Source organism: Esox lucius, chromosome 8 (genome assembly GCF_011004845.1).
Source record: "Esox lucius isolate fEsoLuc1 chromosome 8, fEsoLuc1.pri, whole genome shotgun sequence".
Classification (NCBI taxonomy): Eukaryota; Metazoa; Chordata; class Actinopteri; order Esociformes; family Esocidae; genus Esox; species Esox lucius.
Genome location: NC_047576.1, coordinates 6,859,109 through 6,887,003, shown reverse-complemented (window position 1 = coordinate 6,887,003; position 27,895 = coordinate 6,859,109). Strand labels below are relative to the sequence as shown.

The following is a 27,895-nucleotide window of genomic DNA, read 5'->3' as shown; positions in this document are numbered from 1 at the left end:
AATATGGGCCAACATTTCTAAAGAATGCTTTCAGCACCTTGTTGATGCCACATAGAATTAAGGCAGTTCTGAAGGCGAAAGGGGGTCAAACACAGTATTAGTATGGTGTTCCTAATAATCCTTTATGTGAGTGTATATTCATACATTGTGTAGAAACCATCAACCCGATGGGTCATCCATAATTCATAGGCACTTATAAATATGTTTTTATAGAGCTAATTTCTCAAAGCTATGCATCTTGACACTCGACGTGTAACCACATAGTTCGGTGTAGTGACCTTAGACGAGGAGCTTGGCGGGTCAGCGAGAGGTCAGACAACAGACAGCCTGTTGACCTAAAAGAAACTCCACGTTGTAGGGGATCCAATCCTGGCGATCGGCAGGTATATTTAAAGCCTTTAACGACACGACACCAGCTGAAAACAATGACCACGTCCCATGGCTCGCTGGGAATCACCAGGACCCCGTGGGCTTTGGCTGACAGGGGTTCACTGTCTCAGGAACAGGTTGTAATTTAGGACAGAAGGGCTCTCGGCCAGTGTGCTGATGATAGACACTGTGACTCCCGGCGTTTCAGCCAACGTGTTTAACACTGTGGCTCACAAAAAACAGTCACGGCTGAGCGAGAGCCGCGGGGGAGAAGGAAAATGTAGGGGCTTTTTAGCTTGAGACGCCGTTCGGAGGAGGTGTTAGCGTAGTCGGCGCTGTTGAGTTGATTTGTTAGTGCATCAGATGAAGCTAAATCAACTCCCAATATTCACTCTGTTTACCCAGTTCACCACGTCTGCTCAGCCCGCTGATTTTGGGCGCCTTGGCGCGGACAGCGTTTCGCGAAACGGCACAGGAGCAGAGCGTAGGCCCCCGGCTAACAGCATCGGCGAGCGCCTGCAGATTCCCCGCGTTAACCAGCACCCTGACCTGCCAATAAAAAAGGCTTTTACCCTGATCGGCCATTAATGAGGCTTAACAAGGACCTGCACTCCCCATTCATACAGGCAGAGAGGCCAAAGTGCTCACAAATGCGAATTCCAATCTGCAATGTTTAACTTCTGAAAAACTGCGAGTGGGGGTGGAGCGTTGTTTATTTTTCATTGCCAGTAAAGGAAGAGAGAGGAAGAGGAGGAAGGAGGAAGAGGAGGAAAGGAAATCAAACAGTGAGAGTGTGGGAGAGAGGAGTCCATGGCAGATGAGTCTCTCAGCCTCTCCTCTAGTTAATGACAGTCTTTTATCCACCATCAAAGCAACAAGTGGATGAGCAGACTCCCAGAAACGCTCCCTGATGTCTCGTTGCCGGCCCCCCCCCCGCGGGGAAAGACGGCCCTAAATCTTCCCTTTTAACAAGTGCCTCCGCTTCCTTCCGGGCCCAGGGAAAGTCTCGGCGGGCCGGCGATGTGCTGAGGTGCAGTGTGTACTGGCCGGGGCATACCGGTGCCTGGGGACCAGGGGAGGACCAGGGTTGGGACGTAAAAGGTGGACCGGAAGACGAGGGGACGAGAGGGGTCCACAGCGGCCATCAACTGTCAAATAAGGCTGAAGTGACTCCGAAGCGACTATGCATGACTGCTAGTGTAAAGAAACCCAGGCACGGTCAAGCAGTAAATAAAGAGAGCGACAGATCTGTCAAATGGAACCGTGTATCCTGAATTCTCGCACTGGATCGGGACTTTAAATAGTTTTAAGAACCTTTCTTGGCAGACGTCAATACATTCTGACCGAGATCCATCATATGTTCCCGGCTTTCTTTCGTCAGGCGTTCTTACCATAGTTGTTATTGACAAAGACTGTGTCCGTGTCCCAAATCAGCCTAATGACGGTGCTACGTTTGAAGGAAGTATTAGGACAGGCTGATTTGCAACCTACAATTTCGAAATTTTACAGAAAGTAAAATAAAAACAAATGAGGTAAGCAACAGGTAAAAAAAAAACAACAAGCTCATTCTGGGATTACGTTGTCGAATGAAAAACATGTCACATACTGTAAAGTGTCTTATGCCATATCCAAAATGTATAGAATATACAATATAGAAGGAATCTGGAGGAAAAAAAATTGTTGTTTCTTTATGTATAATAATTATGGAAAAGGAAGCCTACAGTGCTTTTACAATATTTATGAAGGAGAGAATGTATTAAGCCCACTGTTCAATCATCTATAAATGAAAATGGCTTTGTGACCCTCCTACCACTACATCCTGCCCTGATCAAACAGATATTGTTACCACTAAAATAGCAGCTTTAAAAATCCTGTCTGCCAACAGACCAGCCTTCAGCCTGGGACCAAGACAAGGCAGAGAGAGGGGGCGGGGACTGAGAGAAGGAGGGGGGGGGCGGGGACTGAGAGAAGGAGGGGGGGTGGGGGACTGAGAGAAGGAGGGGGGGGGTGGGGGACTGGGGACTGAGAGAAGGAGGGTGGGGGGGACTGAGAGAAGGAGGGGGGGGGGACTGAGAGAAGGAGGGGGGGTGGACTGGGGACTGAGAGAAGGAGGGGGGGTGTGGGGGACTGGGGACTGAGAGAAGGAGGGGGGGGGGGTGGACTGAGAGAAGGAGGGGGGGGGGACTGAGAGAAGGAGGGGGGGTGGACTGGGGACTGAGAGAAGGAGGGGGGGTGGACTGGGGACTGAGAGAAGGAGGGGGGGTGTGGGGGACTGGGGACTGAGAGAAGGAGGGGGGGGGTGGACTGGGGACTGAGAGAAGGGGGGGGGGTGGACTGGGGACTGAGAGAAGGGGGGGGGGTGGACTGTGGACTGAGAGAAGGGGGGGGTGGACTGGGGACTGAGAGAAGGGGGGGGTGGACTGGGGACTGAGAGAAGGAGGGGGGGTGGACTGGGGACTGAGAGAAGGAGGGGGGGGTGGTGGACCGGGGACTGAGAGAAGGAGGGGGGGGGGGGGACTGTGGACTGAGAGAAGGAGGGGGGTGGACTGGGGACTGAGAGAAGGGGGGGGGGTGGACTGGGGACTGAGAGAAGGGGGGGGGTGGACTGGGGACTGAGAGAAGGGGGGGAAGAACTAGGGACAGGAAGAGGTAGAGCAAAGGAAAGGGAAGAACTAGAGAGAGAAAGAGAGAGCAGGACAGAGATCGAGGGATAGAGAGAGAGGAAGAGAGAAAGGGATAGCGATAAAGACAGAGGGGGAGACGGCGAGAGAGAACGATTGAGGGACAGACTGAGATAGAGGGAGAGACATGGAGAGAAAGCACGCGTGTGCCGAAAAGAAAATATGTACAGGAGCGAGTCCTTAGAAAAACTCACACGCCATCTCCAATTGTGGCTGCCTGGCTGGGCGCGGGAGGGGGGGTATCATCTATCAGTGGACATATGCGGGGAACCAGAATGCTGCTCCTCAAATGAAATAATATATCTTTGAAAGCCTACGCCTGAACCAGACGCAGGGTCCATATATCAAGGCTGAGCGGCTGGTGGATCCGGTCCAGGCCCATTAACCTTCCACCTGTTCCCCCCTCTGTCCTTCACTATGTAACCCTGCCCTTGATGCTGCTCTTCCTGGGCCTTGTTCATCTTCCCTCCTGCTCTCTCTCTCTCTCTCTCTCTCTCACTCTCCACCGACTCTCTCACTATTGCTTTCTGACTCACGGTATTTCTCACTCTCTCGCTCTCACTCTGCCTTTTATTTGCACTCTTTCTCCCCGGAGCACTAATGTAGAGCGGGATTGACAGAGAGAGAAGGACAGAGAGAGAGTGAAAGAGAGAGAGGGAAAGAGAGAGAGGGAAAGAGAGAATGAAAGAGAGAGCGAGAGAGTGAAAGAGAGAGAGGGAAAGAGAGAATGAAAGAGAGAGAGAGAGAGAGAGAGTGAAAGAGAGAGAGGGAAAGAGAGAGAATGAAAGAGAGAGAGGGAAAGAGAGGGAGAGGTTGGGGGGGGGGGCAGGGGAGGGGCTTGCCTGTGGAGTAATTCAAATGCAATGGACCAGGGACACAGTTACAAATCTCTGCCAGCTGGGACTCCAGAGGCAGGCACGCAGTATGTCAGGGGGGGCGGCTTTGGGGGGCGGGGGCGTGGCAGGTGACCTCAGTCACAGAATAGGGATGTTTGGTGATGGAGGGTGGGGGGGGGGGGTTCAGTAATATTATGACCATGGGGAGGTGGGGGCGGGTCTGGGGTTTGGGATGTTCCCCTCCATCCCGCACTTCACCATTCCAGTTCAAAGGTCGCGGCTACAACGCCTTATTAATTTACCCTGGTTGTGGGGTGTAAAAAAATAAACCAATCAGGTTGGGTGTTTCAGGGCTTGTCACGTCTGCACCTTGAAATTGGACTCCTCGGAGAGAGGTCAGAGAGAGGTCGCGGTGTGAGGGGAGAGAGCAGGGGTCAAAGAGTGGTTGTAAAAAGATATATAAAAATCCCCAAAGTAAATGACAGCAATTAATGGGCAGTGAAATGAGATGACTGGATGGGAGAACATCACATCTGAATACACCAAAATATAAATAGATCTGTACATTACACAACTAAATAAAAGAGATCTGGGATTCAGCCTGTAGTCTTGCTACACTGATTGGTGTCCTCCCTATAAGACCTATCTACACACATAGGGTGTAGTAGAGGTGCTGTAGTACAGGTGTTGTAGTGGAATGTTGTAGTCGAGATGTTGCAGTAGGAGTGTGGTAGGGATGAGGTAGTAGAGGTGTAATAGTAGGAGTGTGTAGTAGTTGAGCTGTAGTAGAACAGGTGCAGTAGTTGAGGTGTTGTAGTAGGGATACGGTAGTTATGGTGTAGTAGGGGTGTTGTAGTAGGGGTGTAGTAGAGGTGCAGTAGTAGGCATGGCGTAGTAATGGTGTAGTAGAGGTGTAGTTGTAGGAGTGTGTAGTAGTTGAGCTGTAGTAGAACAGGTGCAGTAGTTGAGGTGTTGTAGGGGTGTTGTAGTAGGGGTGTTGTAGAGGTGCAGTAGTAGGGATGGCGTAGTAATGGTGTAGTACAGGTGTAGTAGTAGGAGTGATATAGCAGAGGTGTGGCAGTACAGGTCAAGTTGTGCTTGAGAGGACACATTGAATCAACACACACATATCTCAACATTGACTGTCCCGGGTCCACTGGGAGTTGCCGTGAAGAGGCAGGGCCTCAATCACAAATTGTATATCATGATACTGCAGAGAGAAGCTAAAAAAAAATATTAAAAAAAGAAAGACTGCTACTCTGAGGCTTTCCTGCCCCCCCCCCCCCCCCCCCATCCATCTGCTTAACCAATCAGAACTGGAGCAGCACAGCCGGGTGCGAGCCCAGAAACCAGGCCATGACACCGGCCCCCTACACGGCTGGTCTGGTATTGTCATGGTCATTCCTGAGGAAGCGGAGCCCCGAAGTACACGCTGTCCCAGGCAGCCATGAAAGAACTACAATAATCATCTGTGTCACATGTGAATGCGTCACAGGCTTTGCCCAGTTGCTACTAAGGAGGGCTGTGTGTGTGTGTGTGAGCGCGCGTGCGTGTGTGTGCGCGTGTGTGTTTTAACTGCAACATAAACCAGGATGTTGTCATGTCACAACATTCCCGCTCTGTGGTGTCATAACAATGCGATGGTAGTGGGGGGGGGACAGATATGAGTGTTGGGAATACAGAGTGACTAGAAGCTGGGTGGAAGAACGGAAACACATGAATCTATAACCGCAATTGGAAAGCTAATATGTTTCTATTGTGTTGGAGGGAGCTCGGGGAGAAACTGGCTCCGGGGACAATGTTGTGGAAGGCCCTCCGCGGTCCCTTGTATGAATCATGGGCAGACTAGCTGTTGGCACCCCCACATACCCAGCCTGATTCAGACTTGTGGTTCCTGAAAATACGATGGCAGTCTGGCGCTGACATGAGTCACCAATAGTCTGGCAAATGATCGGTTGTAAAAAATTTTAAAAAAATTTAACCGAGAGGGACTGCAGGTGTGTGTGGGTATGTATGTGTCAATGACAATTAACTCATTCTTGGTTTTGAAGAGGCATTGAGCGCAATTTCAATAACATAGCTAGAATAGTTCCCTCAGAGAAAGAGGCCCTCCTCAGTGACAGATAGCAACACTGGCCCTCCTCAGTGACAGATAGCAACACTGGCCCTCCTCAGTGACAGAAAGCAACACTGGCCATCCTCAGTGACAGATAGCAACACTGGCCCTCCTCAGTGACAGATAGCAACACTGGCCCTCCTCAGTGACAGATAGCAACACTGGCCCTCCTCAGTGACAGATAGCAACACTGGCCCTCCTCAGTGACAGATAGCCACAGTGGCTATCCTCAGTGACAGATAACCACAGTGGCTATCCTCAGTGACAGATAGCAACACTGGCCCTCCTCAGTGACAGATAGCAACACTGGCCCTCCTCAGTGACAGATAGCAACACTGGCCCTCCTCAGTGACAGATAACCACACTGACCTCCCTCAATGACAGCTTGCTGCAATTACAAAATAGGATTCTGCTCCTAAAACATACACATAAACTTTCTCTGTCCTATTAGTCCACCACAAAAAAGACACCCATCTCACCCCCTGCGCGAAAACCTTTACCACAGTAACAACCAAACTGGGACATCTGGCTTCAAAAACTCCAATTGCAAAACAAATTATGACAAATTAAGAGGTAGGCAGGAGCGTAACCACCGAAATAGTCACATAAAAGTACAGATCTAATCCAAAGGTGTTTGAAACCGAGAAACGATTCCTGGCTACGTGTTTTTGTTCTCTGGTTGTGCAGGCCCTAGGCAACACAATGGGGTTCCAGTGATCTCTGATGACTAACATTTATGACTACTGTAACCAGGTCCAACTTATGGAAACTAAATCTTTAAGCACTTTTGGCAGATGCCTCTCGCCCCTCAGTTCTATTACCGGAGACATTCTTTTGTTCTCGCTGGGCTAATAATAGGGCCTCTAGATAGAACGGCAGCGTAGCGTTTTCAGAGTCGAGGTCTCTGAGCGGCTCTCATTCCTTATGCGTTTCCTGAGTTTTTTTTTTTCCACGTAGCCACTGTAAAGTGTGAGACGTAGCAGTGAATGGTGAACTGGGGTGTCAATGTCTTAACGCCTCACTGAAACGTGTCGCAGTAAACAAACACACAAGTACATCATTTCGAGACAAATGATTCCAAACGCCAGACATTAAGTCTCAAACGCACTTAAAATAACAAAGAAAGACAAAAAAAAAAAACACACAGCAGGCCCGACATGCTAAAGAGCACAAAAGCAGACGTCCACCTTTCTGAGCGTGTTGTCGTTTGGGGCGAGCTGAAGAGGCCAACAGCCTACAGAGCCCCCCCCCCCGTGTTCATTGTCTCTGAAGCTGCCTCATCTCAATGGAAGCCAATTTGCCAGGGCCTGGTGGAACACGACAGTGGTTCCTCTGGTCCTCACGGCTATCACCGACACTGAGCGTTCTGCTCAACAAAAGCTATAACACCAACTAATTAGTATAGACACAACACTGTGCAGGGGGCCGGAGCAGGGGGGAGGGCTGGTAGGCCTCTCTGCTAACTCATCATTCATCCACTACGCAAGTCCCAACGCTGTAGAGCAGCTAAAGTAGGTAGATCGCCTACTGTTAGAAAAAATTCAGGCGCGTCAGCGAATCAGTGAATTGTGCCCTCTCAGTGGCCCCACCCCGTTAACCCCACCCACTATTAAAGGGCAACGCAGGAGTACGGGTGCAGAAATTAGCCCCACATTAACCCGGGTCGTTCCCTATCGCTGCCACACTGGAGGCACCGCTCCAATTAAGTCCAGGATTAACAGAGACAGTCATTAGCCCAGACAAAATGACGCTTCGCTCCGAAAGTGAAGGAGGGCGACGCCCACGAGTGGATATGGGTAATTTGATTTGAATGGAGAGTTTTGGAGAGGTTTGTGGCACTCGTGAGCACAACGATCATTCAGCGGATTAAATGGGGGAAAAACACGTCTACAACCACACCCCAACTGTCCAACCACACACTGAAGTAGCGAGCTATGTCATGTTTTTAATTGGATGCTAATTCAGATATAGAAAATGTCAATAGGGACTGGCCGCGTAATAAATGTCAACATGTGTACTCGAGAGCTCTTGTCCTGCGTCCATAATTGGATTTTGTTGAATATTACATTTCTTTCTCCTGCCCCTAAAAATTCAGAGGACTGCAGTGGGGGCCCTAGTACATGAATATGCAGTCATGCCTTTGGCTACAGAGAAAAGAGACAAAAGAGCAAGAGAGGAGGGGGCAGAGAGAGGAGGAGGTTGTAGAGAGAGGAGGTTGTAGAAAGAAAGGGGAGGTTGTAGAGAGAGAGAGGAAGAGTTAAAGGAGAAACAGGTGATCTCCATACTTATCAAAGCCATTTTATGTTGCTCCATCCATTAACCTTCTCTACTGAACAAATAAACCTTGAAGCGCACAAAGCCACACTGGAAACATTCCCCATTCCTCTCTAGGATGAAAACACAAGGAATAATCACAAAGAATCATCAGTGGCCATCTAGGGTTGTTTTTATGAGCGGCTGTTAATAATTGGTTCTTTTGATGGGCAGCGTCTTAGGGATTTGGTTTGTTAAACAACAAGGTGTGTTATCCATCAAACTTTCATTTGTCTCCAAATTAGCCCGAAAACCTTCTGAAGCAGAATTCTCACTGAAACCTAGCTTTAAGAAAAGAGGTAAATAAAAGATTGATGTAATGTGAATACTTCAATTAGCGATGCATTACCATTAACTGGGTTAAACAGATAGAACATTTTATATCATCATTCAATTCGTTATCATAAATATTTAGTACGGAAACACCGTATTTTCCCCTCCAGACCATATCTTATGCAGTTGTCCGTTGTCCTCTACATGAAACACGCTACGTGGCTATATGACAATTTTGGATTGGTATTTTTTGATACAGTCCCTGTCTACTTAGATCTCAAAGATGTTTCAGGGGAAAAAGACCATGTCAAATTCTAATTCCAAGTCAAATCCAAGAGCAGAGGACTTTGAATGAAAAGAGCCTAAAGGCAGCCAGTCAAAGTTTACCTCACCCACACCCGAAATGTGTCACTGCGCACAAATAGGGCCGGCTACTGAATTTTGATGGGGAAAACAGACAGGCGGCTAGAACTACAGCACTCCCTCTCCGCTCCCAAACATGTTGCATTAGTGTCGAGCGGACAGATAAAAGTGAGAAATTTAAAGGCGAGTGAAGATAAAAGATCAGGGTGGGTTTAACAAGGAGTGACTGGGCGTGTGTGTAAACATGAAACATTGATATGTACACAGTATATTCAGACTGGATTATGCATTTGATTTGTAAATGTTTTAATGGTATCCTGGCTGCGTATTTGTATATTTCTTTTTTGTGGAATTTTCTTGGTCTTCATTCAACCAACTGCATTGTTAAGGGGCAAAAACGTTGTGCAAAGCCCAACACAACATCTGCTAAAAGTGTACCAATGAACTGTAAAAACTTAAACTGTTGGATTAAATACTAATCCAAATTAACAAAACTGGACCAGTTTGGCTGATAGTGACGCCAACATCAGCCATCGGAACACAGATGTCACTCCTGCTTCATGCAACTAAATGCCCCGAACCTAGCAACAGACGACAGGCAGTGCCAATCTGTGCAATACAAAAATGGCGTCCTTGTACGGCGCCTCACGTACCTTGAGCTCACGGAAGAAAACGCTGCTCCGGGCCCACTCGACGATGGAGAACAGCGTCTGGTCGGCCATCTTGCACATCAGGCCGAACGTGTTGAGCTTCTCGTGCTTCCCCCTGCTGGCCTGCTCCTGCTGCAGGTAGGCCAGGATCTTGGCCTGAACCTGGGGCTCATCGGGCTCGCACTTCAGCAGCTCCACGATGAGGTGCGGGAAGCTGGGCGGCGAGCCCGTTTGGTACGCGTCCATGTACGGGTTGTAGCCCATGATGGACTCCGGCGAGCTGGTGTATGGGTCCGGGTACTCTGACTTTATCGTGCGGGTGCTCTGGAAATGACCGTAGGCCGCCTGGTAACCCTGGAGGGAGCCGGCGTGGGGGGGCATGATCATGCTGACGGGCGACGTGACGAACGGGCTCCGGTCGTAGTCGGCGTGGGGCAGCGCCGCGTGGTGCTCGTGCCCGTGGTGGCCGAGCGGCAAGCCCTTGGACGCAGCCTGGTGGATGTTCTGGATGGCCGACGAGATGGTGAGGTCGGTGGGCACGGCCTGCATTACCTGGGTCATGGCCTCGATCTTCAGGCCGTTGGCACGGATCAACGCCTTCTTCTGCTGCTTGAGGGCCCGGTCGCGCTTGTACATCGGGCCAAACTTGTTGCGGCCGCCGCGCATTCTGTCCGCCCTCACAGCTGAAGGAGAGACGGACAGGAGAAGAGGATCTTAGTGATGTGATAACCTCTAGATTTATTGTGTTCAGCAGTTATAGGGAGTCGTTCTCTGGGGAAAAGTCCAGGGGGGAAGACAGGAGAATAAGTAAGGGATAACGACGAGCCTAGTGAACAAGGTGGTCTCAAACTCGCCGGCAACAGGCAGCTTGTGGGCCAGTTGTGGTCTATAAACCGGGGGTTTGAGATCTCTTAATCAAGCCTGAACACAACATTTAAGTAGACATTCCTATCCAGACTGACATGCTATTGGAAGTGCATATATTTGTATATTATAGTCTGCTTAATCTGAGCCACAACATTATCAACCCGAATAACTCAAGAGGAGCAATTCGTAATCGCCAACATCATATCATAATTCCAGGCAGAGATAGACAATCAAATAAATGTGTCTCGGGGAAACAGATTTCATCAATTACTATTAAACTTTAAGTTAACCTTCACACTCACACAACTGTAATGTTTTAGAGCAGAAAGAGAGATCATCATCATCATAACATGTTATGACACAACTTTGTCAGTCGGTTTGACACGTCGTAAACATCCATTACTCATTGACCTGAAACAAGAACTTTAGATTTTTACTCAAAACTGATTTGCATGGACCTACACAGAAAATAACACTGAAATTATTTATTCTAATTCAGAGCATTAGACTGTTACACTGTTAATGATTTCCCTCTTCATTCAAAATACTTCATACTGTAGCATTGACAGTAAAAAGGATTAAACACATAACTCAAACACTACATTATTTTATCCAAACGCCATGAACACTGACAAGAGTGTAAAAACTGAAATAAACTCATTAAAAATACTGAAGTGCTAACACGAAAAAATTCCCCTTGTGCAAACAGTGAAAATGAAACGGGAGTAATAAACACCGAAAAGATGTTAAACTTCCTAATCACTGAAAAAACATCATATACACCCCCAGCAGAACCCAGAGGGAACCCGTCATTCAGAGAACAGGGCTTCATTTGGGCTAATGAATGTTCCAGTTGACGCGGTGCGCAACGGGCCATGTATGATCTGCACCGCGCGTGCCGAGGGGGGGGCGTCTCCCCCTCCCCTCTGTACCCCTCTGTTGGGGGGCCCCCGTTAATTATTTATGCTTAATTATTTCTGACTTACGGCCGGGGCTGCGGTGGTGTAGGGCAAACTGGAGGCTGGCACGGGGTCAGACTGATGGGCCAGAGGACCTCCGGGGGTCCTGAATAAACCCCCACCCCCCCGACCCAAACGGAACCTCCGTTCCATCCCTCCAGTACCGGGTCAGCATGGACACCCTGGGAGACAGTCGGGCTGGTAATATCTAACGTCTCGTGTAGGGAGCGGCATTGAAATGCAGAATGTGATCAGGAGGGGCCGGCCAAACAGCCGCCTTGGGAGTGGTTTTAATGGTCTCCGTCACAGCAGTGTCTGTCACGGCGGCGCTGATCCAAAAGGGGGGCTGAGGAGGGCCGAGAGGGCAAGAAGACGCACAGCGCGGAGACACACGGGGCATCACAGACACGGGTCTGATCACAGAGGGGCAGGAAAGGCGAGATTCCACATGCGCTGTGGCACCTAGACGACAAGACACAACTGGCTAAGTGATGTGCACACACACACACACACACAAACTTTACCAGCCCGTCCATGACACACACTCATTCACTCTCTCTTACACACACACACTCTTTACTAGCAGGTTCTGTCACACACATTCACTCTCACACACACACACACAAACTTTACCAGCATGTCTATGACACACACTCATTCACTCTCTCTTACAAACACACACACACACAGTCTTTACTAGCAGGTTGTGTCACACACATTCACTCTCACACACAAACACACACACACACACACACAAACTTTACCAGCATGTCTATGACACACACTCATTCACTCTCTCTTACACACACACACACACACACACTCTTTACTAGCAGGTTCTGTCACACACATTCACTCTCACACACACACACACATGCGCACACTTTACTAGCAGTGTCGATGACACACACTTACTCTCTCTTACACACACACACACACACTTCACCAGCAGTGTCTATCACACACGCACACACACTTTACCAGCAGCGTCTATCACACTCACTCTCTCTCCCACACACACACACACACACACACTTTACCAGCAGCGTCTATCACACTCACACACTCTCCCACACACACACACACACACTTTGCCAGCAGCGTCTATCACACTCACTTTCTCTCCCACACACACACACACACACACACACTTTACCAGCAGCGTCTATCACACTCACTCTCTCTCCAACACACACACACACACACTTCACCAGCAGCATCTATGACACACACTCACAGGGAGCAATACGACAGGACAGCCACTCCGTCGATCCATCCCAGGGAGAAACAAGGCCTTTAAAACATGGATCACCGGGAAAAATAATTATGCACTACTTTTGACCAAAATCCCATAGAATCCTTCAAAGGTAGCATACCCTGAAGGGAATAGGGTGCCATTTGTACTACAAATCCTCTGTATCCATTATACATTATTGTAGCTGCTTTAACTATTAATGACTCAGAGCAACAGGGTAATTAATGAGCTGGAAACGAATAGTCGCCCCTTTTGGGAAAACTCAATTAGGTCTGAACCTGGAAATCACATCATGAATACTGGGGCTCTTTTATAGCGTTTTTTTTTCTTCTCTCTCCTTGAGCCTAATTAAACAAGGATATTTACATGCATGTCGAACAGAGTCATCTGGGCTGGGGATGGGGCTTAGCTGAGGGATAAGTCAGGTATATGACTAGGTATAGGGCTGAGGTATAGAGCTGGGCCACAGGACTTTGATGTAGGACTGGGACATACGGCTAATTTATAGGACTGACCTATAGGTCTGATGAATAACACTGAGGTATAGGGCTGATTACTATAGTATATGGCTGAAGTAAAGGACTGAAGTACAGAGCAGAAGTATTGATAGAGCTGAGATATAGGACTGCGGTATGGGGCTTAGGAATAGGGTTGAGGTATAGGGCTGACGTATAGGGCTGAGGTATAGTGTTGAGGTATAGGGATGATTGTATAGGGCTGAGGTATAGTACTGAAGTACAGGGCTGACGTATAGGACTGAACTATAGGACTGAAGTATAGGACAGCTGTATAGGGTATGAGGTATAGTACTGAAGTACAGGGCTGACTTACAGGGCTAATGTATAGGACTGAAGTATAGGGCTGATGTATACAATAGGGCTGAGGTATAGTATTGAGGTATAGGACTGAAGTATAGGACAGCTGTATAGGGTATGAGGTATAGTACTGAAGTACAGGGCTGACTTACAGGGCTAATGTATAGGACTGAAGTATAGGGCTGATGTATACAATAGGGCTGAGGTATAGTATTGAGGTATAGGACTGAAGTATAGGACAGCTGTATAGGGTATGAGGTATAGCCCCCCCCCCCAACACACACACACACACACTCCAACCCGGGGCCACACAGTGTCCTGCTTACGGCCTGATTTATGAGTGTTTAATATACAGGAATATTAAGCCGGCGTCGGTGAGGATCCCTGTCGGGGAGCATCTTATTAATGACTCCCTGGCCGGGTTCTGACACCCTGTTTGTCATGTCTGCCCAGGCCCCACTCTGGATGCCAGCTTCCCCACACACACACATGAATACCCATAATACCTATGCATAAGTAATAGGACAGGAGTCTGGCTTCAGTTCCATCGCAGGTAGGAGGGGGAACGGGAGACAGACAAGCCTGGGAGAACGGGGGGGGGGGGGGGGGCATGAAAGGAAAACAAACAACCGTTCCGTTTATCTGCGTGGGAATATTAGCATTTGGCTAGGAGGTAAGGGGGAACGTGAACTGCCGAATTATTACTGGTATTCTTATTTACGGCAAGACGCCGGTTACTGTGGCATTCTGAATGGGACAACCCATTTGGCTTAAGTAATTGAGCTGAACTTACAGTAAAGACTATATAAATCAATCCAAAAAACGACTTGGTACAGCCTTCCCCGAGTGTGTTATTAGAGTAGCAGGTGAGGCTGGTGAAAGCTTGGTTTCAAGAACAGACAATCTCCCAGACTCTTGGATTACAGTAGCTATTGACCATTATCATGGCACTGAGCAATTAAACAGGAATGATGAATGCCCACATGGGACTAAATTAATTACCCAAATTAGATTAATTACTAAATGAACACATGTGGTACATTTCATCAGTAAACGTGTGAAACATATTCAACCATCAATAATTTTAACACACACTGCTAAGCCAAAAGTTTCATTTATAATTAAATTGCATACTGTCTTGTTTAATAAATGACACAACTTAGTAGTCTTACAATACTATGGTCAACTAAAATGTCATGAACTGATTAATCTGCCCATTCACACACACAAAAAAGGACATCGCAACAGAACTGATGCAAAAACAGAACCGACACACAAGAGTGAAACCGCCACGGCCACAGAACAGACTCAGCAACACACAACAAAACAGACTGAGCAAAACAGGCAAAAGAAAACATGCACTGCAACAGAACAGACGGCGCAAATTAACAGACTCCAGAAAAGAACAGGCATGGACAGAAAAAACAAGACAGACACGCCAAAAGAGAAGGTATGTGTGTGTCAAATCCTAAGCCATGAATGCAGAATAGGCACAAGTAAACCTTCTAGCGCGGCATAAAAACACACTAAAGTCTGTATCTCACAGAGGCATCATTTTAGATGACTTTTCCTCCAAAATAGGTAAGGCGTCGCCAGATAAAGAGGGCAGGATACAGCCTGTGTCACCCAGATATCACTGACTCTATTTTCACCCGATTCACAGTGTCCCCAGAACTGCACTATGACAACTGGATGTCAACTCGTTCCACAGACGTCTGTAAACAGGAACAATGTCCGATAACACGAGACAATCGAACCCCTGCAAACAATTCCACCATTTAAATAACTTTTTATCGGACCAAACGGGTCTAGGTGCAAACTGCTTTTTTTTGTTTTGGGCCCATGTGAATATATTAATAATATATTCATGTGTTTACTTGAAAGCTACGAGATCAGGATTCTAGTTTTGTGCTCTTCACAGGTTGTGGCAACCCCCCCCCCCCCCGCCGGCCTAGCAGTCCACCCGCCCGCCTGGCTCTGCCCCTGGGCTGGACTCAACAGAGTGCTGCAGGGCCCGTCCGCCCAGCTGCTGGCATATGAAAACAAATCACCCCCGTAGTAAAGCTGTAAAATGACAGGCGTGGAAATTCTGCCCCCCGGCCATTCACAATTAATAGTAATTAAAACCACACCCCTGCAGGCTAAGGGGGAAAGAAGTGCTGTCTCAAATAAGCCCGGCATGCAAACAAACGTGGCGTGGTTTTGTGAAGGCGCCGGGCGAATGGGGAGCGGTACAGGAGAGGGACTTCATTCCTGAGAAGAGTCATGACAACACAAGGCTGATTTTCACCTGTGTAGTTGAAGGATTCCCACTACAGATCAGGAACAAACTGGACATCATACAGAGTCACATATTTTAAATAATCCAAACATAGTTAAAGGGAGATATGGGGTTAGGAGATGCCTATGCTTTCACTGGGGTTCAAGAAAAGACCAATATATTTCAATTGACCAACACAAGAGACCTTTAGAAATGTCTACATTAACGACTTTCTATAGAACAACAGTAGAAACCTTTAGAAACGTCTACATCAACACATTTCTTCGGAATGGCAGCAGAAACCTGTAGAACCGGTGGAAAGCGGAAATTGAACCAATACAAGCTTTTCTTTTGCCTTGAAACTTCCAGATGAGAGTTTCAAAAGGCCTGTAGTATTCCAATCAAAAGATGGTTCAAATGGATATTTTCCACGTTTTTGCTAAGTGACTAGAGGATCCACACTGAACTCCCAATATGACCATGATCTGATTTGTTTAGTGGGAAACCACTAACCACTGTCAGACTTTGGCCTATTTGTTGTCTTTCAAATACTCTGTCTGGGTGTGACTTAACTCGCCTGTCACAACGCAACCAATGGAGTCACCCCCAAGAAAATCTAAAAACCTGAACCTCAGTCACTCTGGGGCAACTCAATCAAAACACTCATCAAAAGAGAAAAAAATCTAAAGCAGCCCGGGTCAGTCATGCACAGCCTGATGTCAAACCCCAACGCCCAAACACGACGTTGTCTGTCTGGCCGACGCCGCGACTCATTCTGCCGTGTTACGATCTCATGAGCGGTCATCACCTTCCAGCTTCATGCCGACTGTGAGGCACTTCTGGAAGCGGCAGTAGGGGCAGCGTTTCCTCTGCGTCTTGTCGATGGCGCAGCTCTGGTTCTCTATACACGTGTACCGCTTGTTGTTCTGCACTGTGCGCTTGAAGAAGCCCTGTGGAGAGGCAAGAATTAACACGTCAACAAGCGTGACCCCAGCCAAGTTTTTTTGTTTCGTTAATTGCCCCATTTACCCAGACACACACACATTTCAGGGAGCGGGCACTCACACACACACCACACACAGACACTCACACACACACACCACACATAGACACACCACACACACACACATTTCAGGGAGCGGGCACTCACACACACACCACACACAGACACTCACACACACACCACACATAGACACACCACACACACACATTTCAGGGAGCGGGCACTCACACACACACCACACACAGACACTCACACACACCACACATAGACACACCACACACACACACATTTCAGGGAGCGGGCACTCACACACACACACACCACACACACACAGACAAACAGACACACAGACACAAGCATGTGCATACATTGATGAGAACAGGGACACAAATGAAGCTAGCCCCACTGTCTGAAGTTATTACATTTTAGCCCAGGTTAGTATAAAGTTTGCCTGAGTAGCCAGTTGGGTTAACAGGAAACTTTGTCTTTTCTCCAGGTGGAAACAAACACAGAAAACATTCAAACATATGCAACCGAATACACAGAAAACAATCCCACTGTGATAAACCCACCATGCATAGGATTATATGTACACACCATTGCAACCCGCAAAACCCCACAAAAATTAACAAACACACACACACACACACACACACACACACACACTTGAGCAGTTCTTTTTTTACGCCAAACATAAATATGTACTTTGTGTAATTGTTGAAAAACATGCATGAATGCAAATGCCATGTTACTGATAGTTAAATTAGAGGTTGATGAAATGTACACAGTATAATTTTGTTAATGTCAGTGTTAGTGTCATATTTATTTTGAGTAACGTTTTTACATTTGTGAACAGTGTTTTCACAGAAGGACCTGTTGCAATCCCAGCCATACAATATTACAAGAACAACATTGATATTTAGGCTTGCACAGGGCCATGAAGACTGCAGAATGTACTTGTAAAACATCTTCTACCACTCAACTTCAGGCTTTAAATATATGACTATTCAAGTAAAAAAAGAAATCCTTCAAATGATATCCATAATTTACACTTCCACAATTACACGGTACTACCTGCACCATTGAATACATTTCCAGAGGCAGCAGGAAAAAAATTAAATATGGAAAAAGTTATTAATGTATTCCCAATCCATACCAGCGGGTAAAATTCCCTAAACCTTCCCCATTTACTAGGAAAACTATCAATATTTCACCAAATCCCAAACATAGATTTAATGTAAAGTCTGCATCGGCTGACTCAAGTGCCTGGTAACATGAAAACAAAACCTCTGTAAAACAAAACTGGACATTCAGTCCACTGACATCAACCAGACTAACACATTTAATGAAAGCAGAAGATGTTCTTTTTGTTTTCCCCACATTTCCATTGAGTATACGACACATTTCTATAAATATGGAAGCCAAAAACCCCAGCGTGAATACCAACAGCTCAACTAGCGTAAAACCGCAAGATATCACTTCAACATCCAGGGAGTCCCGACTTCTCATCTGCGTTCTGGGTAGTTTGTAGGACTATGATGACTCTGTGAGTCTGTGTGCTATATTGTGTATATTTATTCCAAAACTTTTTCCACAGCTTTTACTGCGTCTGACAGCAGCTATGAGAACAGACTATTGCACACCGTGCATTTCACTCATTTTCAAGTCAGTGTGTGTGTGTGTGTATTTAATTGATTCCTTTTTTAATGAAAAGAAAACCAGAGATCCCAAGAGTGATTTTTGGAGCCTCCAAACCCCATGGGGGGGACACCTTGGTCATTTCAGGGGATGTTTTGGTTGTTTTATCATACATGTACAGGGAGGGTTATGTGGACCTAACATATTCTGTGTGTGTGTGTGTATGTGTGTTAATGTCTGTGCATCCTGCTTGCCTGTGATTGCATGGTTGTTTCTGCTTTCTTGTGCCTGTGTGTGCTTTGGTCTGTGTGTGCGTGTGTGTGTGTACACGTTTAAAGCAGACTGTGTTACTTGCTGTCTAACACTATTACTTTGAGTGAGTCAGACATTGAATCCTGCTACCACCCATCCCAGAACCAGAGCTGGGTGGCAGTCTGAAGAGAAATTATAAAAATGCTCAAAATCCAATCCTTTTCCCGTCCAAAACACACAGCTTCTGTCAAAAAATAACTACACAGCAAACAGAATGACACCTCAAATCTTTTTTTGCTGATAAACAGGTCCCTTTTACATCTCGTCAGGAGAAAATTAGACCATAATCTATTGCAAATACAAGATGATTTCGTTGGAGACCCCCACCTGAGATCATACGCGGGCTAGCTGCCCCTTAAAGAGAACCGCAGTCAACATTTCGAGATGCATTTGAAGTGCCAGTGTAGAATCTAACCAGTATCTGAGTTAAAATGGCGATCTCTGCTACTGTAATAGAATGGTCCATTGAATCTGCTCACAAGATTCTTTAACAACTCTGTATCTATTTTTCTACTGACATTCTCTGTATGCAGAATATTACAAAAAAGCACACTCTCTACCATCACGCAGATCAAAGACTCAACGGTATAAAGACAAAACCTGTCCAATAAAGCAATGCAGCTATTGAAGGAATCCTCAAAGCCAATGGGTAACATCTCAAGGTCAGAAAATCTGATTAAATCTATAACACCTGTTTTACATAATGTCAGCATATGCATAAATGTGTAGCCTGACACATACAGAAATAACTAGCTACAGAAATTTTGAAAATGTACAAAAAATGTGGTTGACTACATTTAGGTTGCATGGGACATCTGAACATCTAATGTAGAACATTCAGATGCCAAATAGACTGAATGAAGAGAATCAGCAGACAGACAATCAGATGAAAGTGCAGGAAAGAGGGTTGAAAGAAATGAACAAACCTTGCAGCTTTCGCAGGTAAGAAGACCATAATGGTATCCAGAAACCTTGTCTCCACAAACCGGACACATCTCATCCAAGTCTTCATCATATGAGTAGTCCATCATTTTATAGTGAGGGGCTGCATTAGAAAGGAACACAAAAAGAAGTTCAGATAACACTAATTCATCCTATAGCAGTCATACACTGTAAATGTATGTATTACTTTACAATGACCTTAAGAATATGAAATATTTTTTAACATCCAGAAAAAGAGTGCATTTTGAAGGAATCAATACAAAGGTACATTTGAAAAAAAACATCGTTTAAAATAAATGATGTTATTTAATAGAGCTGGAAAAAAGGTATCTTTAAACACATTTGCTGTACTCAGTGTTGGTTGCTAGTCGAATACAGGGCAAACATTTGAAACCGGGTTTCATAAATATTCATGATTTTAAGTCGTGAATTCATCCGGGAAATGTTAAGATATTTGAGTTAAGATTTCGAGAACAAAATGTGACCGCCCACAGACAAATTAAGACATACAATGTAACCTTTCGCTCTAAAAGGCAAAAAAGAAAAAGAAAGAACTGATTCTGAAATGGAACTTACAAATGCTCTAATTGAATAGCCTAAAACTAATATTCTCATGTTGTAGCCTGTGCGTATATTTTAATTGACACTCTATAAGCACCTGCTTTAGCCTACCCTTTTCTGGCATAAATGCCGAAAGTAATATTTGCACTGATAAGCGGATATATGACAGTGCTAAACAAACAGCTGAACTGACATTTACAACGGTTACAAAAAGGCGTGTAGTTCTTATAAATAGGCGGACAACATAAAACTAAAATCAAAATTCCGGAGCAGACTGAAAAACGGATCAAAATATTATCCCAACATTTGTCTTATTTTCTATATAAAATAATTTTGCCTAACTTTCAAATTTCATCTATCTGCCCGTGTGGCAGCTGAATGTGAATGAATGTGTTTCTCCATCCGCCCTTTGATCTCGCAGCGTTTATAGCGCTGAATAATAAGTAGAAGGCAACAAGTCCTTTTGTGTTTTTAAAGTTCGGCAGTGCCCTTTTAACTCATAATAAGAAATAGTTTAATTAAGCAAATTCTCTAAATGTGTTAAACATAGGGGGGCATGTTCTCCACAACTGCTGAGTCTTAACTCGTAATTTATTATAATCTCGTCCTCCTGTATGAAAATTCTCCAATAAAATAGTCCGGCCTCCTAGTCTATTCTGATTACAGAAGAACAGAGTCTATGTGATTAGCACTCCGGGTCTGCCTACTGACCGGTTCGGAGGCCGGGATTTTTTAAAATCATGTTCAGACAGAAAGCTTTACGGTAACATTGACATATCAAATCTTATCTCGTGTCTTGCGCCACCGCAGCCTCAAAAACTAAATCCAGGTTAAGGGTTTGATCTCTCCAAAATGGGCCTGTATGTTAAAATACATTTTAGGGAGTAATTTCCTTTTGCACTTCGAGAAACTACACCTGGAAAAAAACAAATTTTAAAGACGGTCGTTAATATAAGCATGGCAGATTGTGTTGCGTTATCAGATATTTGTATCTTAATACATGAGACTGGTTTTTATACCGAATGTAAATATGCAATTGACAAAATGAAGAGGATTTAGATTAATTAACTTCGATAGGCATGAAAAAAACTAAAATTTTCATCGAAAATAATTATTTTAATTCCACATCTTTAAAACTTTTACACATTTGTTAATGAACGTCTAGCATGGAGTGACGACGCAGCGTAACTTAAATGCTCCATAGGAAATACTAACAACTTATAATTGTTATTAAACTAACAAAACAGTATCCATGTAAAATGTATCTAACTCGAATAAGGATTTTTTTCAGTAATCGCATAGGCATCGATTTTTGTTCAGTCAAATATACATTTTTATCCTGGGCCCAATACTTGATGAATTCTGAATATTATATGAATAGTTCTACATTGTTCACATTTTTATATAGGCTTATCAATTCATGAGAAAAACGTATTGTGAAAGAAAACATGGCAAATCCAAAATTAAACGTATTTTAATTGATTAGCATGGGTCTGTCTGAAACAGAGTATGAAAAGCCAGAGTTGGGTGACATTTTGGGTAAGCAACACACAATTTTCGGGATTCAGTAACGCTTAACACAAGACATTGGTCTACCGCGGCCTATATTCTCGTAATATGGTTTAATAAAATAAACAGAAAAAAGGAGTGATATCTGACTTAAGTGAATAGTCCATATTACTAAGAAATCTGCGATTGTCAACCCTGATATATAACGAGGTTGAGCGAATTCGCAAGTGCCACATCTTCCTAGTTTAGGCCTACCCTAATACTGTTGCACAATGCATAATCAGCAAATAAGTTAACTATGCCAACTACAATAAACAGAAGATTCAGACGCAGTTGGAAGTTGGCTTTTTAGTGCTACACTCTCCGTCCTTCTGCCCCAAATGACACGAGTGTCTCCAATTCACGCATGTAATAACGACGCACTTAGGATATGCGGTCTACAATACTAGTAAAAATTGGTAGCTTAAATGGACTTCGATCTCTTACCTTGCATATTTCTGGGCATGTGCCCCTGTTCTCCATGCGATCGAACGAGTCCCAGAGATTCTGTGTCGGCTTTGGGCAGCATGACAGCTCCGCTGGGCTGAGCGGGAGACTCAGCTCCGTCCAGTGGACCACCTGGACGGGAAAGGGACACCACAGGCTCTCACACACAATCACACACAGCGATGAGAGTGGCTTCCCAAATCCTGCACGCTCACTGTATGGGTCAACTGCCGCGGGTTCGGTTTGAACGGAAATCGACCGTCTAGGCTAGACACCCGGTGGGTAGCCAGAAACAGCCAGCGTAATTTAAGTTCATTCTGTGATTTGCAATATGAAGCAATGCCGCTGAGCCTAGAACACGAGCATGGTTTCGCCGAGAAGTTGAGGAGAAATAGAGCGGACTGATTTCGAGTTCTCTCTCTACATAAATCTCACTCTTCCTCATGAAAATAACAAATCAACCCGGACAACGATAATTGCCGGATTACAAGACGATGACACCCGATTCTGAGGTCTCCGCTGCTAACTGCTCTCCCGCTGTTTTTACCACGTCTTGGACACCGGTCTGGTGGAAGTGGAGTTAGCGAACTATCAGGAACTTTCGGACTGGCTGGCAAGGACTGTCACCTCGGCCCCTCCTCCGCGTAAGATCGGACTCGGTCTATCTGTGATGGAGTGGGATGTGAAGTTCAGACCTCTCGTTGCTGCTTTGTTTACTCCACACTGACACCGCCGCCTCGCGCCAATCAGGAGCTGGTGGTGGTCTGACGTCACACAGTCAGCTCCAATCGCGCGCGGTAAGACCCGCAACATCACAAGCCGTTATCCAGACGGTCCAAATCACAGCTGTTTATACGGCTAATGATGTACTTTAAAAGCCGGGGGATAACAAAAAATAAATAGAAGGTGATGCAGTTTAACGTTAATAGAAAACGAGCTTTCTCGCACAGGAGCGGAAGACACCGAGGAGGTATGTTGTTATGTTAACAGACTTGTGAGTTATATACGCGTAATACCGTATTAGTTCTAATTTGGATTTTTATGAGGAATGGATAGCCAATAAAATAATGGCACAGTTGCACCAAAACGTTTTTCCTCAGACCTAAATTACACAGTTTTTTTTACTTTTTAAAATATTTTTCCTTATATTCAGCCGAAAGCATTCGAAACAAACGGTACATTTTACTATATTTGTTATTTTTTTAAAGCTATAAACTCAAATAGTTTTGCAATTCAAAAAAAATTGAGAAGCTATAAGGTGACCATTGCGTAAATGTGACACTGAGTATTGCGAAAATGGGACACACAGGGATTTCCATTAAAATGCTTACATTTCACGTTTTGCTAATTGTCCCAAATTCACAGCACTAGCACAGCACAAGGTTACATATCTTTGCCTTTTTGTAATGCCACATTAACTCAAATATCTGTTTGCATGATTGTATTTCTCTGCCTAATATTGAGATAAAACAGCTATATTGCGGGACAATTAAATGCACTTACAGACAACATCATCAGTTTGCAGCGACATCATACCTGATCAACCATGGAACTAAAAAAACAAAACGAAAATAAGAATTTGTGTTTTAAAATATCCATTATAATATCTATGTATATATCTCTTTCGCCCTCTCTCTCGCTCTCTCTCCCTCTCTCTCTTTCTCTCGCTCTCTCTCACACACACCGCGGAATGCATCATAATCCACCTGATCCCTATATTGAGAGCTGTCATTCGGATGAAGAGCATGATGAAAAATAACGTATAGCGGGCTTAAAAGCCAAAGGTTAGACTTCTTATCTAAGGTCAACTCCACATATTACGTTAGAGGTCCTGCACATACACGCACACAACTCCTAACGGACTTAATTATATATTACATAAAATATAGATTTATTATATAATTACCTATACAACCAACTAACTTTAATATGAATTCTCAATCTACCAAATGCGCAGTAAACATCTAACAATTGTTACAACTATTATAAACACAAAATTAACAATAATTTCGTTTCATGTCTCATGCCTACTCTTAACCCGCTGATAGGCAAATCAGAAGGATTCCAGATAACGGCTTTTTAACTATTATTCAATCTAAAGATTTAATATTTAAGGTGGGGCCCGTCAAAAACACAATAGCCAGATGAAATTGGACAACACGTTTCGGCGTACAAGTTACATGTTTCGAAATTAATGCATCATCACTTTAAACTGTCAAGGAACTGTGCAAACCAAGCGCAGGTGAAAAGCTCACAACATCTCCTTCAGTGTTGCACGAAATGTAAGCTGTAGTGTATAAAAGATGACGGCCCACCTGTTGTGCACGAGACCACGTGTTAATGTCAGCCTACCTTATGTGCAACATCTGTTCAATTCAGTTCCGGAAATTCGTTATCTCTGACGTAAAATTGTATGTGTTGGAAATTAGTCATCGTGCCTGAGTTTTAGGGTCACATAGGTATTGATTTTGTACAATATATTACGGTAGGCCCTATATACGTCTAAAAGCGCCCTAACAACATATTCAGCCATAGACACCTGCAAACATCAATAACTTAATGGAATCTGCAAGCTGAACATTAACGTTTAAGCATAATATCGCGTAATTGGCTGTCATTCAAAAATGCAAAAACAAAATGAACATTTCAAACGGGGGTTACTGGAGAACACGTGCCAGTTAACACTGTCTTCATGGCAAAGTCACGAGCGCAGTGGTCTAACAGCTAAACACGGGCCTACTGAAACCTTTCCCAGAACCAGACACCTAATATGGAGCTGCTGCAACACATTGAGTACTCTACTAAGTTAACAAAGTGTATAAATTTGCTCTGGATAACAGCCTCCGCCGCCGATAGACTACGACGTCACGTACTCACCTGAGCCTGTTAAGTCCTTTGGGGAGCTGCACAGAGTACTTCCACTGTCAGGGCTGCAGGAAGACATGCTAGCTACAGTCCCAATCCAGAGCACCTGATGAGAAAACACAGTCCTGATCCAACTCCAAACAACACAGAGACACTCTTATACTATTCCATTCTGGGAGCCATAATAGGGGACAGTGGAGAGCACTGAGACTTTGGGGTTAAAAATAAACGGTTTTTTTTTTGTGTATTTTTTTTTTTTACTGTTCACTTGGTCTGAAGTCAAGTGAACTCTGCCTGGTGAACTAGCCTCCCCCTTACCCCTCCCTCCCCATTCAATTCATGTAGTGAGTTGCATTATTCTACAGCAGCACCCTATCTGTATATCCCTAATCAACCTGTTTAAAAATGCCAGACTAGGATTGGTCCAGGCACGGTCAGGTGGTTGATAAAGGCCAGTTATAAAGTGACACAGGGACAGATAAGGGGTCGCCAGCAGATAGCCCTCAGCTGGAATGATTAACCTGTAGGAGAGGGAGGCAGAGGGACACGGAGAGAGAGATACGCCGGGATGGGGGGAGAGGGGGAGGGAGGGAGGTAGAGTGGGGAAAGAGGGAGAGAGTGAAAGAGAGGGGGGAGCGAAAGAGAGAGATAGAAAGGGAGAGAGTGGGATAGAGAGGGAAAAGGAGAGGGAGAGAGAGTGGGTGAGAGAGACAGTGTTATTGTTTAGGTCATTTAGGGCATAGTCAGGGAGGTGGTAAATAAAACATCAAAAGGACATGGTGGAGTTTGCTCCACCTTCAGGTTTCACGGCAGCATGTGAGTAGCTTGACTGGGTAATTTACACTAAAAGCACCCTTTGGTAATACGCCCGTCTCTTCATTTTTCTTGGGGAAGAACGTTTAAATGTTTACTAAGAGATGTCCACGCAAGTGTTGGGCTTTTGATTTGTATTGCACGGTGCTACAAGTAATACTTACGAATGTCCCAGCTTCAGTTTAAACCATAATCAATGTCCTAAGCAACACCAAAAACATTTATGAGGTGTGCTTTGTATTATGTTATATATATTATTTTTACATATAGTCACTCAGGATAGAATATTCACCATGCAAACACATGGTCGCACCCACTGAATCATTTAGGGCTGTTGTCAAGGACATTGCCCTGCATCCCAGCAGCTGATTGATGATCATTCATAACGTTTCCTAACAGAATCACTACATAACAAACAAGCATACCAAGCATACTCACCCATGAGACCAGGCCGCAGGCCTAACGACAGATCTGCCTTGGCTGCCTTGTGGCCAGGAATTTCTGCTGTTAGCATACATTTTGTCTGCGCAGTCTTTTTGGAAGCAGAGGGCTGGGCGTGGCTTTGAGAGGGATGGGTATTCACCAGTTTCCGGTTCTCCCACAGCATCAAATCTAGCAGCACACTACTGCATGGAGAAACAGTCCTGGGTTCTGAAGTACCCGGGTGGTAGAAGGGAATAATTACCCAATGTACCACCCGGGACCTGCTATCTGGCACTTGTGACAGATGCCAAAGCCAAACCCTGCAGCAGGTTCTGTGGACCTGCTGGGTCCGACGCCAGACTATAACTGCATCTCAATTACAATAGCCTCAGCCTGGTACAGCAGAACGCTCTGGCCAGCATCATTAAAATGTAATCATCAGCTCCTAGCGCCTCATAGCCAGGAAATCAGATCAGTCCGCTAATTGTCTTCATCTGCTGGATAACATAAACATCCCAAAATACCGTCCCAGATCGGCATCAATTGTAACATTCTCGGCTCTAGGTCTGAATATCAGGTAGTGAGTTGACAAGGTACTGTGTTGAAATCAGAGGGCAAATCTGACCTGGGTTTGAACGCATGACCTTCGAACAGTCAACCCTGAACTGAGCTGTTACACCTATGTGATTCTGAATGGCAAGATGGCTAGGTGTTGTGTTGAGACGCTGTAGTACCAACCAAACAGAGCTGTGGTTTATAATGTTTTTTTGGTGACACTTTAACCTAACTCTAACCCCGACCCTAACCCTAACCTTAGCAAGCAATTTCTTATTAACAGATAGTTGGTTTCATAGTGTTACTATTTAATATGTCTGTAGAGTATCTGCAGATGGAAATCGGGACTTTGAAAAATGAAGCGTGACCATCTTCATTTATTTAGATATTGTTTCATGCATTTGACAGGAAGGCGGGAACAGATTTTGCTGAGAGACCTGGGCCAAGTCACAGAGAGGTCTAAATTTGAGGGCATGCAAACCCCTGGGCTCTGGTTTTTGACGGACAACCATGACCAGTTGGCTCATAGCGCACCAAGACCAGTATGGATGGCTTTTAGGACAACAGAGTCCCTTGCCCACATTTGAGGCCCAGCGCTGGCTTCCAGAACTCCAATCCCAGAACCCATCGGCAGAGCCATCGTCAGACCCTCTAGCTCCACGGATGAGAAGAAGTTGGTGCCTACTACCCTCAAGCGTGGACAGTGTTATCTGTTGAGACGCTGCTGTTCTGGAAGCTGGCGCAGGACCTGAAATGTGAGGGAGGATGTCCTACGCCAGCTCTGTGGACTTTTGCTTGGCGACCCTGCTGTTCCAGAAGATGCCCACATTGGTCCGGCTGCGACTTTTACAAGGCGCTGCCTGTCCAGGGTAGTCAGTATCCTGTAACTGGGCTGAAGTTCTCCTACTGAAAGTCAAAGAAGAAATATTGAACAATGTTCTAGTTGCAAAAACAGTTATGACTTGTGCCACTACTGTTATTTTTTATTTATTTATATATATATTTTTTTTCATTTAACCTTTATTTAACCA

The 27,895-nt window shown here is 45.2% G+C and overlaps 1 protein-coding gene across 1 annotated transcript in view; it reads right to left on the bottom strand.

Moving 5' to 3' along the window:
• nr5a2 (nuclear receptor subfamily 5, group A, member 2) overlaps window positions 1–25,571 on the bottom strand; it is a 66,024-nt gene extending 40,453 nt beyond the window's left edge. Inside the window, exons 1-5 of the mRNA XM_029121754.2 lie at window positions 25,086–25,571; window positions 22,209–22,340; window positions 19,637–19,755; window positions 16,566–16,707; window positions 9,605–10,284 (exon numbers count right to left, since the gene is read on the bottom strand). Of these exons, the coding sequence (XP_028977587.2) occupies window positions 9,605–10,284; window positions 16,566–16,707; window positions 19,637–19,755; window positions 22,209–22,340; window positions 25,086–25,152 (1,140 nt within the window). The 5' untranslated portion in view covers window positions 25,153–25,571. The remainder of the gene's footprint in view (window positions 1–9,604; window positions 10,285–16,565; window positions 16,708–19,636; window positions 19,756–22,208; window positions 22,341–25,085) is intronic.
• Window positions 25,572–27,895: the final 2,324 nt, after the last annotated feature.